This window comes from Monodon monoceros, unplaced genomic scaffold, assembly GCF_005190385.1.
Source record: "Monodon monoceros isolate NGI ecotype Baffin Bay Population unplaced genomic scaffold, NGI_Narwhal_1 Super_Scaffold_12, whole genome shotgun sequence".
Taxonomy (NCBI): domain Eukaryota; kingdom Metazoa; phylum Chordata; class Mammalia; order Artiodactyla; family Monodontidae; genus Monodon; species Monodon monoceros.
Genome location: NW_021703768.1, coordinates 156,663,174 through 156,680,247, shown reverse-complemented (window position 1 = coordinate 156,680,247; position 17,074 = coordinate 156,663,174). Strand labels below are relative to the sequence as shown.

At 59.2% G+C, this 17,074-nt stretch overlaps 1 protein-coding gene across 2 annotated transcripts; it reads right to left on the bottom strand.

Moving 5' to 3' along the window:
* Positions 1-679: 679 nt before the first annotated feature.
* SGTA (small glutamine rich tetratricopeptide repeat containing alpha) lies at positions 680-15,589 on the bottom strand. Of its 2 annotated transcripts, XM_029218485.1 has the most exons (13): positions 15,533-15,576; positions 8,562-8,797; positions 8,311-8,449; positions 7,518-7,624; positions 7,247-7,331; positions 6,097-6,196; positions 5,634-5,738; positions 4,832-4,970; positions 4,091-4,153; positions 2,889-2,926; positions 2,264-2,353; positions 1,962-2,083; positions 680-1,827 (listed from the first exon to the last, which is right to left on the bottom strand). In XM_029218485.1, exons 3-12 carry the CDS (start codon positions 8,408-8,410, stop codon positions 1,969-1,971), a joined length of 942 nt encoding a protein of 313 aa, XP_029074318.1. In that variant the 5' UTR covers positions 8,411-8,449; positions 8,562-8,797; positions 15,533-15,576; the 3' UTR covers positions 680-1,827; positions 1,962-1,968. The 2 variants fall into 2 exon arrangements, with proteins under 2 accessions (XP_029074318.1, XP_029074317.1); XM_029218484.1 differs by lacking the exon at positions 8,562-8,797 and having other exon boundaries at positions 15,533-15,589.
* Positions 15,590-17,074: the final 1,485 nt, after the last annotated feature.

Here is a 17,074-nt window from a genome sequence, read left to right as displayed (position 1 = left end):
GGACCCCGCCTTCCTCGCCGGCTCCGCTGGTGACCACGCTGCCCGGTGGCACTGGGTAGCTGGAACAGGAGGGCTGGACGGCAGGGAGCTTCCACACCCCGCCAGCGGCACCCACCGGGGACAGACCCCTCCTCCTCCTTGAACTTCCTTCGTCCCCTATTGGCCACCGTCCAAGAGGCAGGGAACACGGGGAAGTCATCTCTGCAGGACAAGGCAGCTCAAGGTCACCGGAAGCTGTAAGTACAATCCCCCAGAAGCCACAGCTGAAGGAGGCGAGCGTGGCCCAAAGGTGTTTCCACAGCCCAGAGTCCAGTGGGGAGCCGAGTGCAGGTGCTGACGCCCCCCTTTGCCTACACCATCTGTGGCGGCCTCCAGACGCTGGGAAAGGCAGGAGGCACTTCTCCCCTTGAGCCCTGGCAGGGAGGCAGACCCGCCCACACCTGGATTTAGCCTCTGGGGGCAGGGGCCATGTCCAACTTCTGACCTCCAGGACTGAGATTTCTGTGTGGTTAAAAGCCATTGAATCTGTGGGACTGTCTCAGCGGTGACAGGAGATGCACACACAACCCGGTTCAGTGGTTCCAAGGCAACCCACACAGGGTCCAGGCTGGGGGTTCCTGGAAGCTAGGGGCAGGGAGGGGCGGCGGCGCTGAGAGGTCAACACAGAGACAGGCAGAGGTCATGATGTCTATTTATTCCCCACACGTTACGTTATGCTTGTCACCATGGCTAGCACGCAAGAGTTAGGACACATCTCGCCGGACGTGTGCCAGACGGCGGGTGGCTGGCGGCCGTCTCCCTACTAGTTACCTACACACACGGTGCTGGGTCACCTCGCACATGGCCTGACACCACCAGGGAGCCTCTGACGATCCAGCTGCCAACGCTGCTGCCAGAGCGGTGGCGCCAGCCGACCCCTCCTCCCCACGCCATACCGCCTCACCTGGGGCCGCCAGGCATCCACAGTGGCTGCCTGGCAATCTCAGGCCAAGGCAGGTGGCACCAGGACCCCCTGCAGCCCCCCCTCCCAACGGGAGGAGGCGCCGAGCCAGCGGGACCACCTGTGGGCAGAAGGGCAGTGGCTGGACACATGGCCAGGCCGGGATGGGCTCGGGGGCCAGGCTGAAGGTGGTTGAGAGGGCCCCTCACGGTCTGTCGGTCGTGAGTACTGGGAAGAGAGCACTGGGATCAGACCCGCATCCATCCAAATGCTCGACTGGAAGAAAAGTCCCAGAAATGGGTCCTGCACACCCAGGACGTCCGCTGCGGGCCGCCCCCAGGCCCAGGGCAACAGAACCGGCTCCTGGGAACCTGCAGCGGGAGTTGCTCATGCGAGAACCCGGGTCCAAGGGCCGGGCTGGCTGGCAGGGAGCCCGTCCGAGCAGGGGCGGCTGGGGTGGCCAAGGTCGACGCAGAGAGCAGCTTCTCGTGGGCTGCGAGGCCCCTGAAGACAGGCCGAGGGGGCGGGGCTGCGGAAGGGGCTTCGTGCCGCGGCTTCCCCGTGGGCGCTTCTTGAGAGCGGCGAAAGGACCCCCCCAAATTATTCTAGAAAACACTTTAGAGACTGGGTTTTGGGGGGGCTGGGAGTGAGACTGGTGCTGGTCTGTGCTCACAGCTTGCTGGCTCTGTTTCGAGAAGGGTCTGGGGGCCGTGAGAGAGTACAAAAAGGGAGGGAAGGGCTGAGGCAAAAAAATAAAAATAATAAAAATCCGTCTTAACATGCAGGTCCAATTCCTTTTCCTCTCATGGGCGGTCCAGTGGGAAGAGAGACGGAAAAGTGAGAGAAGGCTTCCGGTCAGCCAGGAAGGACCTGATGGCGCTGGGGGGCTGGAGAGAGAAACAGCCCAACTGAGCGGGACTGAGAGGGGTGGGGGATCCGGGTGGGAACCCCCAGCAAGGGGGCTGATGACCAGAGACGCCCCCGCGTGGCCTCGGCGACGCGGGCCCGGCCCCGGACTCACCGGGCAGTCATTCCCGCGGGTCGTCGCTGCTGGCACTGGGGGTCCGACTCCGGATCTGACTGCGCAGCTGTTCTATCAACTCTGGGTTCTGCTGCTGCATCTGCTGAGCGAACTGCTGGCCCCTGCGGGGAGGCGAGGTGCGCCCGGGCTCAGCCTGGCCCAGGGTGCCCGCCCCGCGTGCCCCTCGAGGGCAGGGGGACCGCTCCCCAGAGGACGCAGGCCCTACAGAGCAGGTGTCTCTTCCTGGGGGAGTGGGGACACGCCCCGCCTGCCCAGGAGCCCCGCCTGGCAGGTCCACTCACGCCTGGATGAGGCTGGCCAGGTCGTTCTGCGAGGGGTTGGTGCCGGGAGTCCCCAGGGGGTTGTGGCCACCCGAAATCATGCCGGACATGCTGCAAAGAGACCCCTTGACTCGCAGACGGTTCAGCCCTCCTCCTCTGATCCCCACTTGGCCCTTCCCCTCTGCCGGCAATGGACATCTCCTGGGGCCCGAACCTGCCCTCAGCCCACACTTCTGACTGCAGCCTGTCAATTCCATCAGCTTTCCCAGCAACACCCTTTTTTGGCTTAAAGACAGTGACTCTCCACGGGGCAATGCTGTCCCTCAGGGACACTGAGTGATGCCAGTGACACAGAAGGCCACACAGAGTCTGAGTCCATTGATGGGAAACGTCCAGAACAGGCAAATCCAGAGACAGAGAGTGGGTTCCTGGTGGTCAGGGGCTGGGGATGGTGCTAATGGGATGGGGTTTCTTTTTCAGGTGATGAATGTCTGGAACTAGATGGTGGCCACAGCTACAGGACGTCGTAAATGTACTTAATGCCACGGAATCACAAACCTTAAAATGGTTAAAATGGTACATTTTATGCATCTTGCACCACACTAGTTTTAACCACAAGACCCAAAGGAGAACGGTGGTCACTTACAGCTGTTGAACTTGGGGATTGTTCATGAGGTTGGATGCCTGAAGAAGAAAACAGACTTCTCAGAAAAAGCAAGCTCCCAAACGCATTTCATCATTGACAAGGTCTCCCCGTAGGCACCGTGGGCCTCCAGCCCAGAACCCAGAGCACCAGGCCCGCCTCTTCCCCGGGCCCCACCCCATCCCCACACACTGTGACCCTGCCCTTTCCCCACTTCGATCCCATCTGGACTCTCATCTTAAGATTCCAGGAACCTCGTCATCCTTCCCCGACCAGGGACACCTGGGAGTCAGTTCCAGCTCTGCTATGTGGATGAACATCATCCTGGCATCTCTCCTACACTGACACCCCCAGCCACGTCGGGATTATCTCCTCAGGGCCGATTTTAAGACGTGCACACGAGCAGAAGCCAGGGAAGCACCTTCCAGGCTGTGGCTCTTTCCGAAAAGGGCTGGAGAGCGCTACCAGCCGGCCTCGGCCAGTCCACTGCCCTGCATGGCTGGGTGTCCAGGCCACGGTCACGCAAGTGCCGGGCACGGATGGGTGCCGACAGCACAGCACGAAGCTAAGGGGGGCCGGGACCGCTGACCCCGACAGACAAGGCCAAAGGAGCGGCCTCTGTCAGGCCGCTCCCCACCGCCAGGAGTCCTCTGGCAGCCTTGCGCCCGTCCTGGACGAGAGCGGCAGCCCAGGCTCCGAGACATGGGAGGCCAGACGCTTCCCGCTCAGGTGCGGACGTTTCTCTGATGGGGGGGCTCCAGGCTCCTCTCTCCCTGGCGACCTGAGACCCCCACCCTGAGGTCCCTTGAGTCAGCGTTGTGGCCTGAGGACCGGTGAGACCACCCGGGGGCTGACAGGCATGTGCCGGATACGCTGGGTGCCTGTTCCAGGGGACGGCCCTGCGCAGAACACGCGCATCTGGACCAGAAGGTGGTCGGCCCTTCCTCTGCGGGGCCCCCGCACCCTGCGGTGTCTCGTCTGCACCTCAGGGAGCAGGTGCAGCGACTCTGCTGTCACCGTGGCCACACAGCAAGGGGGCCCGGACTGGGGGGGAAGGGGCGTGGAGATTCCCCAGGTTATTCGGCTGGGAGAGGCGGGTTCAGCTTGTCCGGCTCCACACCCCACGGCGCCCAGTGTCCATGGTGTCTGCAGTGGGGCGGCCCTGGCCCGGGGCCCGTGGTGACACGGCAGGCGGGGGCCGTTACCATGCTCATGAAGCTTGGGTTGTTCAGCAGGCCCGCGATGTCGAAACTGCCAACACCTCCCGTCTGTGGGGTGAGAAAAGCCCTGGTTAGTGGTGCCTCGACACAGAACCTCGAGAGCCGGCCCCCCGGGAACTGAGGGGTAAGGTCCCACCTGGGGCCTGTTGGAATCCTGGGCGTCCCAGCAACCCGGGCGGCCAGGCCCTGCGGCCGCGGGTGCTTCGTGAAAGACGCGCACCACGGTGTGGGTCCCCCGGAAGAGCACGGTATATTAACCGTGTCTTTCACTTTGTGACGCTGACTGTGGCGGGATGGCCCCTCCCAGGGGTGGCCAATCCCTAGAAACTGGTAAACAAATGGCCCGTGAGTGCACCTTTCACGTGCAAACCAGCCTCTACGGGGCTCGGGGCCACTGTCCCCCTGCCCTGGTCACCCCGGGCAGCCCCCCTGCCCCGGGGCCATTCAAACTAGCTGATCCCGCGCCTGCTCACCCAGCCTGCCAGCTCCTTCCCAAGGCCCACAGGGCCCCCAGCCCTCTGCCTCCTGACGAGCTGGGGCTTCCCCATGTGACCCACGCCCTCCCGTTTCCGGGGACTCTGCGAGGATAAGCCTCTTCCCTCACAACAGGACCCCGTTAAACAGATGCCGGACCCCCGGCACCAGAGACGTTCCTCCCACACGGGTCAGGCCCAGCCCTCGACCCCGAGCCGCCCTGCCCCCGCGGTCAGTCCCCAGAGGACTCACGGGACTGGGTGCCTCTCTCAGCCTCAGCTCCGCCACCTTGAGGTTGGACTTGTAGGTCTCGTTGTCGGGGTCCAGCTCCAAGGCCTTCCTGTAGTAGGCCACGGCCTCCGTGTGCTTGTTCAGGCTGGACAGAGCCAGGCTGCAGGAGAGACAGTGCGCGTGGAGGGCCTGGGAGGCCGTCCGCCTGCCCGCCCAGGCCCAGCAGCCCCGAACTGCTGGGGTCGCTGGGGCTGGGAGGAGGCGGGGCAGGCGTGGTCAGAGCTCCTCCCTGCTCTGCGAGCTGAATCACAGGTGTGTCCTTGGACTGCACTGCAGTTTATGCTAACGAGGAGGCCTGTTTATGCTAATGAGGTGGGCTTCCAGGAAGCCTCCGGATGTGCTGCTGGCCACAAAGGCCAAAGGCGTTAGAGACGGGCTATAAAACCCACCCCCACTGGTGACCGCCCCGCGTGCTGGGTGGGAGGCGCGCCCCGAACCCTGCAGGACAGCAGCTCTGCCTCGGGGCCCTCCCCGACCTCGCCCTTGGCGGCCCTCTGCCTGCTGCTCATCTGCATCCCTTACGATAAGCCAGAGAAGGTTAAGTGAACCGTTTTCCTGAGTCCTGTGAGCCTTCGAGGGAATCGCTGAACCCAAGGAGAGGGTCATGGGAACCCGGACTTACAGCTGGTCGGTCAGAAGCTCAGCTGACAGCCTGGACTCGGGATTGATGCGTGAGGTGGGGCAGCCCAGTGGGCTGGGGCCTTAACGTGCGGGGCCGCGCTGACCCCAGGCAGACAGCATGTATGGGGCGGGCGGTACTCACCCCATCCTGCCGTAGGCCTTGCTGTAGGACGGGTCTATGCAGATGGCCCGCTCACAGTCCTGAACCGCCCCCGCGTAGTTCCCCAGTTTGCTGTGGGCCGCAGCTCTGGGAGAAGGCAAACCAGGGCAGTCGGGGAGCTGACTGCAGCTTCCCCGTCTGTCAGGTGGGGCAGACGCAGGGTTGCCAAGGATGGGAGGCCCGGTGGGGCTGGACGCCGGGGCTGGCGCCGGAGGATACAGCAATCTGGGTGCCGCCCCGTTCACCAGGGAAACCGAGGCTGCAGGGCCAGACGAGTGCGGCCGCTAGCACCACTGACACTGGGCCGCACCTGGCCGGCCACCAGGCATGGACTCGTTATTTGGGACAGCGGCTGAGCCATCACTAACCCACAGATCGACCGCCCCCCCCATTCCCCTGGGGACCCCACTCAGCCCACCCAGGACCCCACCGGTCCCTGCCGTACCTGTTACAGAAGTAGACGGCGTTGGCAGGGTTCAGCTCGATGGCTTTCCCATAGAAGTGCACGGCAGCCTCAAAGTTTTCTACTTTCATCTGTTCATTCCCTGAAGAGAAAGGGAAGGAAACGTACCCTCGGCTGTTCCCCTCGGACCCCGAAGTTCTGAGACGGCGTTCTCAGCTCGCCCGGCTTCCATGTGACAGTTCGAGACTTTGGGGGCCCAGGATGCAACGCTTAGACACAGGCTAGGGTGGTGGCGTGAGGCGGAGAGTGGGTCTGCGTCCAGCGCAGGGCCTGGCCGGAGCCAGCCCTTGGTGCAGCAGCTGTCACTGTCCTGGTTGTGGTATTTGGGAACCTAAGCCTCAGATACCATCACTCTTGCTCGTTCCTTCAGAAACAGCGCAGTTTTAATGAGATGGAATTCACATACCGTGAGACTCACCCTTTAAAAGTGTATATAACTCAGCGGCTTTTAGTATATTCAAAGTGGTCCAACCATTAGCACTAATTCCAGAACATTCCATTAGCCAAAATAAACACCATCCCCATTAGCTGTCACCCCCCCCCCCCCCCCCGACAACCACACATCCACTCTCTGTCTGGCTCTGCCTGTTCTGGACGTTTCCCATCAACGGAATCACACACTGTGTGTCCTTCTGTGTCTGGCTTCTCTCCTTGAGAATCCTGTTCTCAAGGTCCATCCACGTTGAAGAGAGTGTCGGGGCTTCTCTCCTCTGCATGGCTGAGTGACGTTCCCATGTGTGGAGGGACATGTGTGTGTGTCCGCTTGTCAGCTGATGGGCACCTGGGCGGCTTCCACTCCTCGGCTGTTGTGCACCATGCCGCTATGAACACGCGTGCGCAAGCATCTTTGTGGATGTGCGATTGCATCCCTCCTGGGCACACCCTGGGGTGGAACTGCTGGGTCACATGGTCACTCTATCTAACCATTTGGGAAGCTGTCGGACCACCCTCCGCAGTGGCCTCACCCTTTAATTCCTCCTGGTCAAGGGTCTGATTTCTCTGCATCTTTGCATCCGGGTAAAAGCCCTCCGGCCCCATCTCCAAAGGCTGGTTTGCCATCCGCTCCACAGTCCGGGACCAGCCGGCCTCCGCCCGTAGCACCCAGAGGCCAGCTGTGTGGGGCATTCCTTACCTTCGGTTTTGAGGCGTTCTGCCTCGGCCGAGTCCTCCTCCGAAGGTGGGGTTCGCTGGGGGCTCCTCAGATCAGGTGGTATCTCCTGGCCCCAAAGCCACGATGAGCTCTTTGAGGGGCAGCAGGAAACCGCCGACCTCCTCTCCCAAGCCCAGCACCCTCTCCCCTCCCCCAACCAGCCAGGGGATGCCCGAGGACAGCTGAGCTCTGGGGGGTAACTCAGGCCCTCGAACTGAGACAGAACCACAGCCCCGCAGTGCCCGAGGCTCACCCTGCCCGCCGCAGCTGCTTCAAATATTTCGGGAAGAGTCTGGGGGAGCGCGAGGTCGCTATCCTCCACCGTCACCCCGAAAGCGGTCTCCAGGCATTGGATGGCAACTGTCAGGGGGACAAAGGTGTGCTCTGCTGAACCCAACCCCAAGCTGACGATTCTGGGGGGCAGTGCTCACGCTTCCTTTCTTGGACGTGCTCGCTAAGGCCTCGGATGCACCAGGCGCTGCGTGCACCCTGCGGGGCCCTATGGGTGCCAGTTGTGATTCCTCGGGCAGTGCAGGATGGACCTGCCCCTCGAGCCCTGAGGCCGGGAGGAGGGGGGGAGCCGCCGTCCCTGCCCCACGGGGCTCAGGTAGTGACGCCAGGCCTCTCTGTGGGGTCACAATGCTGGGGCTGCCCGGGTGGGGGGCCTCGGGGGTTCGGCGCGGCCCGGTGGGCATGGAACAGCTACCTCCTGCCAGGCGGGCTAGCAGCCAGGTCTGGGTTGGGCTCCCCACCCCTGGCCTCTCTCACTCCTTTGACCAGTAGGGACACATGCACAACGGGGAACATGGAGAACCTTCGGGAACTACATCCCTCCAGAAGAGAACAGCTGCGGGAGGCCCAGCCTAAAGTGAGGGAGGTGGGGGGCAGCCCTGCACCCGCCTGGGGCTCAGCATCCCTACCTGTGAAACAAGGACAGGGACCAGTCTATCACTCCCACCCCGCGGAGCTTCTAGGCGCTGATGCAGGTGGGGGGTTGGGCAGGGGACTCGAGGCCCTGGGAGGCAGGCGTGGCCCACAGCACGTACCTTCCAAGCTCTCCTGGGCGTCAGAGGAGAGCTCCCCGTGCCGGAGCTGGTCATGCAGGAACCGGATGATGGCATAGGCCAGACGCTTCTTGTTATCCATCTTGAGATGGGAGCAGACAAGGTCTGGGGGTTTCAGGATCTGCGGACAGCAGTCCACAGTGTGAGGACAGGACGGGCGGCAGGCACAGCCGAGCCTTTGCCCCTCTGCCCTCACGCCCCCACCCTGCCCTGCAGGAGCCACTTTAACTCACTGGCTAATTGTGTCTGCCTGACAACGGTGAGGCAGACATGTGAATTCTCCACATTTCACAGAGGAGACGCTGAGGCTGTAGGTCCAGAGCCCCTTGCCGTCCTGCCTGACTCTAACCCCAGGGTGATGTGGCCCTGGGCACGGTGGTCATCACTCCTCGCCAGCTGGACGGGGGGCGTGGGGCTCCCCAGGGACACAGAGGGCAGGCTGCAGCCCCACCTGCTGCTACTCCATGCTCTGGACAAGAAAACGGTCCAACAGTTTCTGGGCCCCGAACACCCGGGGGACACGCACCGCCCACGAGGGTCAGACAGGACCCCTGAGTGGGCCTGAGCAGACCGAAGGCCCAGAGGGCACTGAAACCCCCTCCCAGGCCGCCTCAGGGCCTCCTCTGGGTTCCTCTACAACCTGCTGTATTCCTAGGCCAGGTGTGACTCTCCCAAGGGGACACTGGTGACAGCTGTGGTCATCACAACTTGGGGGATGGCCCCCTACAGTGCTGAGGCGAGAAGCCTGGAGAACAAGCGTGGGGAAGGGCCTGTTCCCCGTGGGCCGTGACATGCCAGGCACTTCACACACAGCCTCGCCCCCTGCACAGGCCCATCTCCCACGCAGAGAGGAAACAGGCTCAGAGGGGGCACCCCACGCTTGCCCGAGGCCATGCAGGGCTCACCCGGGAGGGTGGGATCCATGGTGTGAAGCATTTTGGTCCCTCAAACATGCCCCCGTGGGGTGAACAGCCTGTGTGGCTTGGAAATTGAGAGGCGGCCTCCTGGCCGAGTTATCATTAACCCACCACTGGCCAGCAGCGGGTAAATCAAACCGGGCAGAGCAAGTCATAACCCCCAGGCTTCGCACACTGGCCGACAGCAGGCCGGGCGCTGCCGGCCCAGAGCCGCCGGGCGAGTGCAGTCAAGACACACGATGCTGGCCGCGCTCAGAGCCGTTTCCGGTTCACAGAAAACTACATCCATTGACAACTTAAAAAACCGGAGAGAAGTCAGACACAGAAGGCCACACAGTGTGTGATCCCACTGATGGGAAACATCCAGAAGAGGCCAATCCACAGACACAGAGAGTGGGTTCGTGGTTGCCAGGGGCTGAGGAGGGGGTGGGGCTTCTTCTGGGGTCACGGAATGTTCTGAAATTAGTGGTGATGGTTGCACAGCACTGTGAATATACTAAAATCTACTAAGTTTTACAGTATGTGAATTATATCTCAAATTTTAAAAAGGGAAGGACTTAAAGCAGCTATATTGTACAGCTGGACAGGGCACTCTGGCCACCCCTGGAAAGCTCTACAGGGATGGTAATGAGCTTTTTCCTCCCCCATTTCTGGATACAATGAGCCTTTACCAAGCAAGTGCCTTTGGCCCAAGAGCGTCCCAGGAACTGGGAGATCTGGGATCAGGACGCTAGAGCCCAGAGGACAGACGGCCAGCCCCAGATGCACAGGCTCTCAGGGGCAACACAGAGGGGCACAGGGAGACCAGCCAGCACAACCCGCTCGTTTTGAAGACACTGAAACCCCCAAAGGTGAGGCATCTTCCCCAGCTGAACCAGTGAGCCGCTGCCCAAAATGTCAACAAGGTTCTGGTTTTACAGATATTTGACAAACAGAGCCATCATTCACCACAGCCGAAAGGCAGACAGAACCCAATGTCCATGCATGGATGATGGATCAACAGATGTGGTCCATCCACACAGCGGAATATGACTCAGCCTTAAAAAGGAAGGAAGTTCTGACACCTGCTACAACCTGGATGAACCTTAAGGACGTGATTGCTCAGTGAGATATACTAGACACAGGACAAACGCTGTGTGATTCAATTCACATGAGGTCCCTAGAGGACTCAAATACATAGAGACAGGAACTAGATGGTGGCGGCCAGGGGCTGGGGGACTCTGTTTCATGGGGACAGAGTTTCAGTTTGGGAAGATGAGAAAGTTCTGGAGATGGATGGTGGGGATGGTTGTACGACGATGTGAATGTGCCTAATGTCACTGAGCCGTGCGCTTAAAGATGGTTAAGATGGTAAACTTTACGGTATATCTATTTTACTGTAACTAGAAGAAAATCTGTTTTCAAAGCCCAAAGTGGTCCTCTTAGGATGTGAAGCTTCGAGACCCCAGGACCCTGATCCTTTTGTACATTCTGTTCTAATCAGGGGTCAAGGGCCACACCTGGCAGCTGCCTGTTTGGCTGAGGATGTCTTTTGCATCCCTACGTTATAGAAGTGTCTGCAGAGCACGCTTGGTTTTCCTCAAGGGCCCCAAAGCCCACAGAATTTACCACCTGGGCCTTCAGGTTTGCCAACCCCTCCCAGCCGACTTCTCGATCACTGAACAGGATGGAGGGGTGCCAGGGTCTCCCAGAGGGGGTCACAGGTTGACAGGTCACATGGTAAGGACACAGGCTGGGCAGCTGGGGCTCCCCCGACATGTTCCAGGCAGCACTTAGGGGCACGACGCCCCTGCCAGACCCATGGGAGCTGGTACTGGGTGACTGAACTTCACACTGAGCTCGAGGGTCTGTGCAAGGGGGGGATCTGTTTTCCTCACAGGGAACTAATGTAGGCCCTGTGGTGACAAGTGTTTGCTTAAGAGTAGGATAAAGAGGCAATCTGATCTTTACGTGACTGAGCTGTGAGGACGGAGGGGGTGACTCTGAGGGGACCGTCAGGGTGCAGAGAACTGAGACATGAAGTCACACCCGTTCCTGGCACAGCTTCAGTTCTTCCAAGGGCCCCGGCCCTTTGTACCTCAGGGCCTTTGTACATGCTGCTACCAGCCCTCCCACCCCAACTAAACGGCTCGAGGCAACCGCTACCCGGTTTCCTGGTTCCCGGCTTCTCCTGGTCTACTGACATGACCTCCTCCCGAGGGCCGGCCCCCCAAGTTGACATAGTGAGCACCGAGACCAGGGCTCCCGGAGGCGCGCTGGGGGTAACAACAGGCTCTGCAGTCTTAGCACCTGAGGTCCAGCCGTCTCCACCCGAGGCCAGCTCCACATCGCCTCCCCACCCCTGAGCCGGGATGCTCGTGTCACGGCTGAAGGAGCCCCCGCGATGCCCTCTCTTTCCTCTTCTATAAAACAGGGTAACAGAGGCCGTTGTGAGAATCCAGCACCCCACGCGGAGCTTCTCCCCCAGGCTCTATCCGCATGGTGCGGGGGAGATCACTCCTTTTGTGGAGAGTGCGCGCTGTAGGGTATTTAACAGCATCCCTGGCATCTGTCCAACAGTGTCCCCTGGGGGCAGAATCACTCGGAGCGAGACCCCCGGGCTTAGGGATTCCACTGACCCCCAGAGGTTACGTTCCATGACTATCTGACCTTTGAGGTCCCGGGATGCTACACACATTTAAATCCACACCTGAGTGGGAGGGAGGGGAGGTGACTCACACACGCTGGGGGTCACCCTGGTTTACACTGTCTGATCATCAGGGGTTTATTCTGGTGTCCAGTGTGAACACGGATCAAACTCGATTTTTTCCCAAATAATGAATGCAGGGCCCCTCCCCCTTAGCACAGCTGACATGGGAGCTGGGTCACTCTCTGTGGGGGCCGTCCTGGGCACCATGGGGTGTGGAGCAGCCCCCCTCCCCCACAGTGGTAACAATCACAAAAGTCTCCAGACGTCACCAAACCACCACCAGCTGAAAATCACTGATAAACACTCAGTGGGAAAAATAAAAGTCAGCACGGGTCAGAGTTTCTGGCCAAACGACTTAGCTGCAAACTTTCAGCAAATCCTGTGTTTGCAGAGTATTTGGGATTTCCGGACTGCAGAAAAGCAGATGTGGGTCCACAGCGGGGACCCAGCACATGTCCGAGACAGGCGCGCCGTGAGGACTGCCGCTCTCCTGCCTCTTGGGCGCGGAACAGCTGTCGGCCCTTCCTCGCCTTCCCGCTCCCTGCAAAGCCGGCCCAGGACCGCCAGGACGCTCTTTTCCTTGACCGCCCCTGGGCACTGGGGTCTCGGGAACAATCCCGACTTGTTGGGCTTTGGCTGCCGGACAGAATTCTTGGGGCAGGCCGCTCTCTCTGCAAACAGCGAGGGCTTTGTGAGGCTCCAAAGGCACCTGGGGCGCTGGCTGCAGGTGCGGGGTTCAGGCGCGAGCCTGGCCGGGGGACGGACGCTGGCCCCGGGGTGCGGCTGCAGCGGGGGTCCCGGTGCCAGTTCCTCCCTGTGCATTCAGAACCCCCGCCGGCTCTCCGTCCACCTTTCCATTTTATCATTAAAAACACCCCAGCCTTGGGACTTCCCTGGCGGTCCAGTGGTTAGGACTCCGCGCTTCCAGTGCAAGGGGCATGGGTTTGATCCGTGGTCCGAGAACTAAGATCTCACATGCTGTGCAGCTCGGCCAAAAAACCCCCAAACACCCCAGCCTCTACTCCTTTTATTTCCCTGCTCAGAACTGATCATTCGAAGAGGCAAAAGGGTACACTCAGGAAAATGAGTGACCCAGCCCCGGACCCCAGGAAGGAGAAGCACCCTCTTTCTGAGACTGCCCACCCCTTCTGGGGGTGCCCTGCCCCGCCTCCAGCCCGAATCCAGCTCTTCTCACCAACACCAGTGTGTGCAAGCTGGTCCTCTGCTCCTCCCTCCCCTCCCAGGGCACCTAGGGTTCCCAGGAAAGGGCGGTCCCAAGAGCTGGAACTCAGGCTCCAGCCCGAGCCCCACATCGCAGCCCTGTTTTCCTCTGAGGGGCTGCCAGGATGTCCTGCACTCTAAAAACCCTCCACAGCCCCCCGAAACCTCCTGAGCAGGCACATGTGGCCCCTCATCAAAGCCCCTGTGCTCTGCTCAAACGCAATGCTCACCTTCCCTCCTGCCATCCGGGAACCACTCACTCCCCCTTCAACACCAAGCCAGAAGGTCACCTCCTCAGACAGAGCTGGACACCCTCTTCTTCCAGCAAAGCCCAGTACTTGTCCTGCCTCTGGTCCAGCATCTCCTACAAGGCCTTCCAACTCTTTCCTGGCCTGCCCACTCTGCACCCGACTGTAAGCCACTGGACAGATCACCTTCCCCCAGGGAACCCAGCACTCAGGGGCGTTTGGTCCACATGGACTCAGAGAAACCTTGGATCCTTGTCATGGTCAGAGACACGTGACCAGGTTCCTTTGGGAGGTCTTTTCTCTTGGGTCTCGGTTTCCTCATTAGCAGAGGGGATGACAAGCCTACCTACCAACCATCCCCTTTACTCTTTCACCCTCACTGTGCATGGGCCGCCAAGGCCAGCATTGGGTCTTGCCCAAAAAAAAAAAGGAGGAACAAGTAAGACTATAGCTCTCAATCCGGGGCAGAGCTTAACCCCATTTAGAACCACTCACCCTTTCAGGAAGACTGAATTATAAACCCCTGAATGAAATCCTTGGAGTGCCCAGGACTTTCCAGGCCCTGAGCTGAGTACACATAATGGCCTATTTCAGGGGTCAGCAAACATTTTCTGAAAAGGAGGGTCAGAATGAGGACGTTCAGCTTCCCAGGCCATGGATAACATGTATGCAATCAAGTGGGCTGTGTTCCCACAAAACCTCATTCACAAACACAGGCTGCAGGGGGATTTGGCCCCCTGGTTACAGTTTGTTTAATCTAACTCCCATTGTACAGAACAAAAAACTGAGGCTTAGAGAGATGGGGGCACCCCCCCAAGGGCACCCAGCTAAGATGCAAATCGGCAGTTTTGAACCTGGGCGGGCTGATTCCAGAGCCTAAACTCCAAAATACCCTTTCCTCATCCCACAAAAGTGGGCATGCACACAAAACTGTGCACGTGATTTCTTGGGGGTTCACACCCTCTGCCCCCTCTGAAGCCCACTGGCGAAGAATCACCAGTCTAGGGTAGGATTTAACTTTGGCACTGTGGACATTTGGGGCCAGATCATTTTCTGTGGGGGCCGTCCTGTGCACTGAGGGGTGTGGAGCAACAACCCTGGTCCCCACCCACTTGGTGCCAGGAGTGCCGCTGGTCGTGAAAGCCACAGATGTCCCCAGACACGGCCCCGGGTCCCCTGACAGGACAAAATCCCTGGTCTACGGAGAGGAAAAGCAGACAAAAATAACCAGAGAGGCAGAAACAAAAGAAAATGGGAACATCACTCAGCAAGGATGCAGAGTGCACACGCATTTCCTGGCACCTAATAACAAAACTAGCTGTCCTCTAGAAAGCTCTTGACAAGGGGAGGGAAACTGAGTAAAGAATGTTCCACGTGTATTTAACCTCAAAATGCCTGTAAGAGGCATGTACTTCTAGAACCCCTATTAGTAGAATAAAAGGGCTGGTGGAGAGTGGAAGCGATCTCCCCGAGCTTACACAGCCAGCGGGAGGTGGACGAGCTGGTCCTCGACCCCAGATTTCTCCCACCTCCAGCACAGTAGGCAGAGGCCCTCCGTGTGAAATCAGACTAACTGCTGCTGATCCCTTTGAGCTCTCACTTCGCGCTGGGGGCCCTGCGACTTAATCCTCCCGGAAGCCTCCCACCCCAGGCAGTGGCGGAGACGACGCCCATTTTACAGAAGGGGAAACTGAGGCTCCGAGAAGCCAAGAGGCTGGCTAAGGTCACCCATGTAGAGAGTGGCGGCGCCGAGACAGGAGCCCCGACTTGAACCCCACGAACGGGGGCCCCGATTCAAAAGGACCGTGTTTCCGGGAAGCAGCGGACACCCAGCAAGCGCTCACTATGTGCGGAGCGCTTTGCCTCCCGCTGTCCACCCGCCGGCCTGCGAACCCGCATTTCCCGGGCCTGGGGTCTGGGGGAGCGAGACCCCGGCCGGCGAGGGCCTGCCCGACGCCGTCCGGCCTCAGTTTCCCCTCCGCGCCGCCCACTCATAGTGCCCCGCGGACGCGGCGACCCCAGCCCCACACCGACGTCCTCTTACGGGGCCCGGAGCCCTGGGAGCCCCAAGAGCCCCGAACCGCGGACCTCAGGCCCGCCGGGCTCAGCGCCGAGCACCCCCCACTCACCTCTCAGGCAGCCGAACCCCGACCCACCGACGGCTGCGCCTGCGTACCGCGGCCCCGCCCGGTCCCGCCCCCCAGCTGCGACGCCTGCGCAGAAGGAGCCAGCACCCGCGGGCTTTCATTCTGCGCAGGCGCGCCAATTATCTAGGCGGGCGTGGGGGGGAAGTGACGCAATTTAGAGGCTGGGACAAGCTGGTCGTTAGGGCAACTGACCTCTGCGACCGAAAGGAGGGCGGAAATCAGAACTGACTAGTCCTCTACAGCTGGAATGGAGCGGTGCATGGTGGGACAGTGGCGGACTCTTGTGGGTTGGCGGAGCCGTCATGTGGTGCAGAGTCGACCACGTGGTGCAGTTGTGTTTAGGGATCTGGCGACCAGAGAATTACAGGCGTTCTTTGAACATATTTGTTCATTTATTCACCCACCCATCCACCTACAAGTGCGTTCTTTCATTTATTCAATCCATAAGAGTAAAGTAATAGAGAAATTTGTTTACAGCAAATGTCTAATAGTCGAAAAATATTTATTGCACACCAACTCTAATGGCCAACAAAATGTTTTCACTCATTACCTTGTATTGGGGTAGACGGACTATAAACTAGTATACTAGTACATAAATGAACAAATTTTTCTTAATGGCAAGCGCTATGAAGAAAAAGTGGGGTGCTGTGATTGTGATGGGCGGGGGTAAGTTGGCTGGGATGATTAGGGAAGGCCTCTCTTTCACACGTGGATTTGGAGAACGGAAGGAAAGCACTCCAAGTACAGGAAACAGCGAAAATGAAGAGTAACAGAATTACACTTGATGTCCTCAAGAGAGAAAAAACCGAGGGTGGGTAACGGGAAATTCCCCAGTAAATTAGCGTTAAAGTTGCCAGAAGCGTTCTCCTAACTCATTTTTATCCTACTTAAAACGCATGCACACTTAACACCCTGGGTTATTTTCATTTCTTTTGCAGAAATAAAGGAGGTGGGTTTTGGGGCCGGTTTAATTCTCGCAACTTTTTCTTTCTGGGTGTTTTAGACGGTTCAAGGTTTTGTGTTAACCGAGAACCCTAGATATAGGTCAGGTAACTGCACTGTTCCAAAACACCTGTTGTTTGAAGTCGTGGATCCGTTCACTGAAGCTTTCTCAATGATACTTGCTTACATTTCTGTTTTTTAAATGAATGTGTGTTTAATTTAATTGACCAACTGGATTCAGCTAACATATGTGGCGCACCATCTCTGTTCATTAGACGCTAGAAGCTGGCCAGGATGCTGGGAATGGGATAAGAGCCTGAGATATGGGAAGCGACCACGGAGGACCTTAAGTGAGGGAGAAAACTTGTAAAACTAGCCAAATACCCAACAAAGGTAGAAAGGAGGCAAGTACAAATTAATACAGGAGCTAGAAGCCCAAGCGAACTACTGGCAGAGAGAACCTAGCGAAGGCTCCGAGGTGCCAGCTGTGTGGGTTTCCATGGAAACGCCTCCCCGAAGGCTCTGCCCTCTCACCACTGAGAGCCAATGACGGGCGGGGGTGGTTCCAGCGCATGCTCAGGA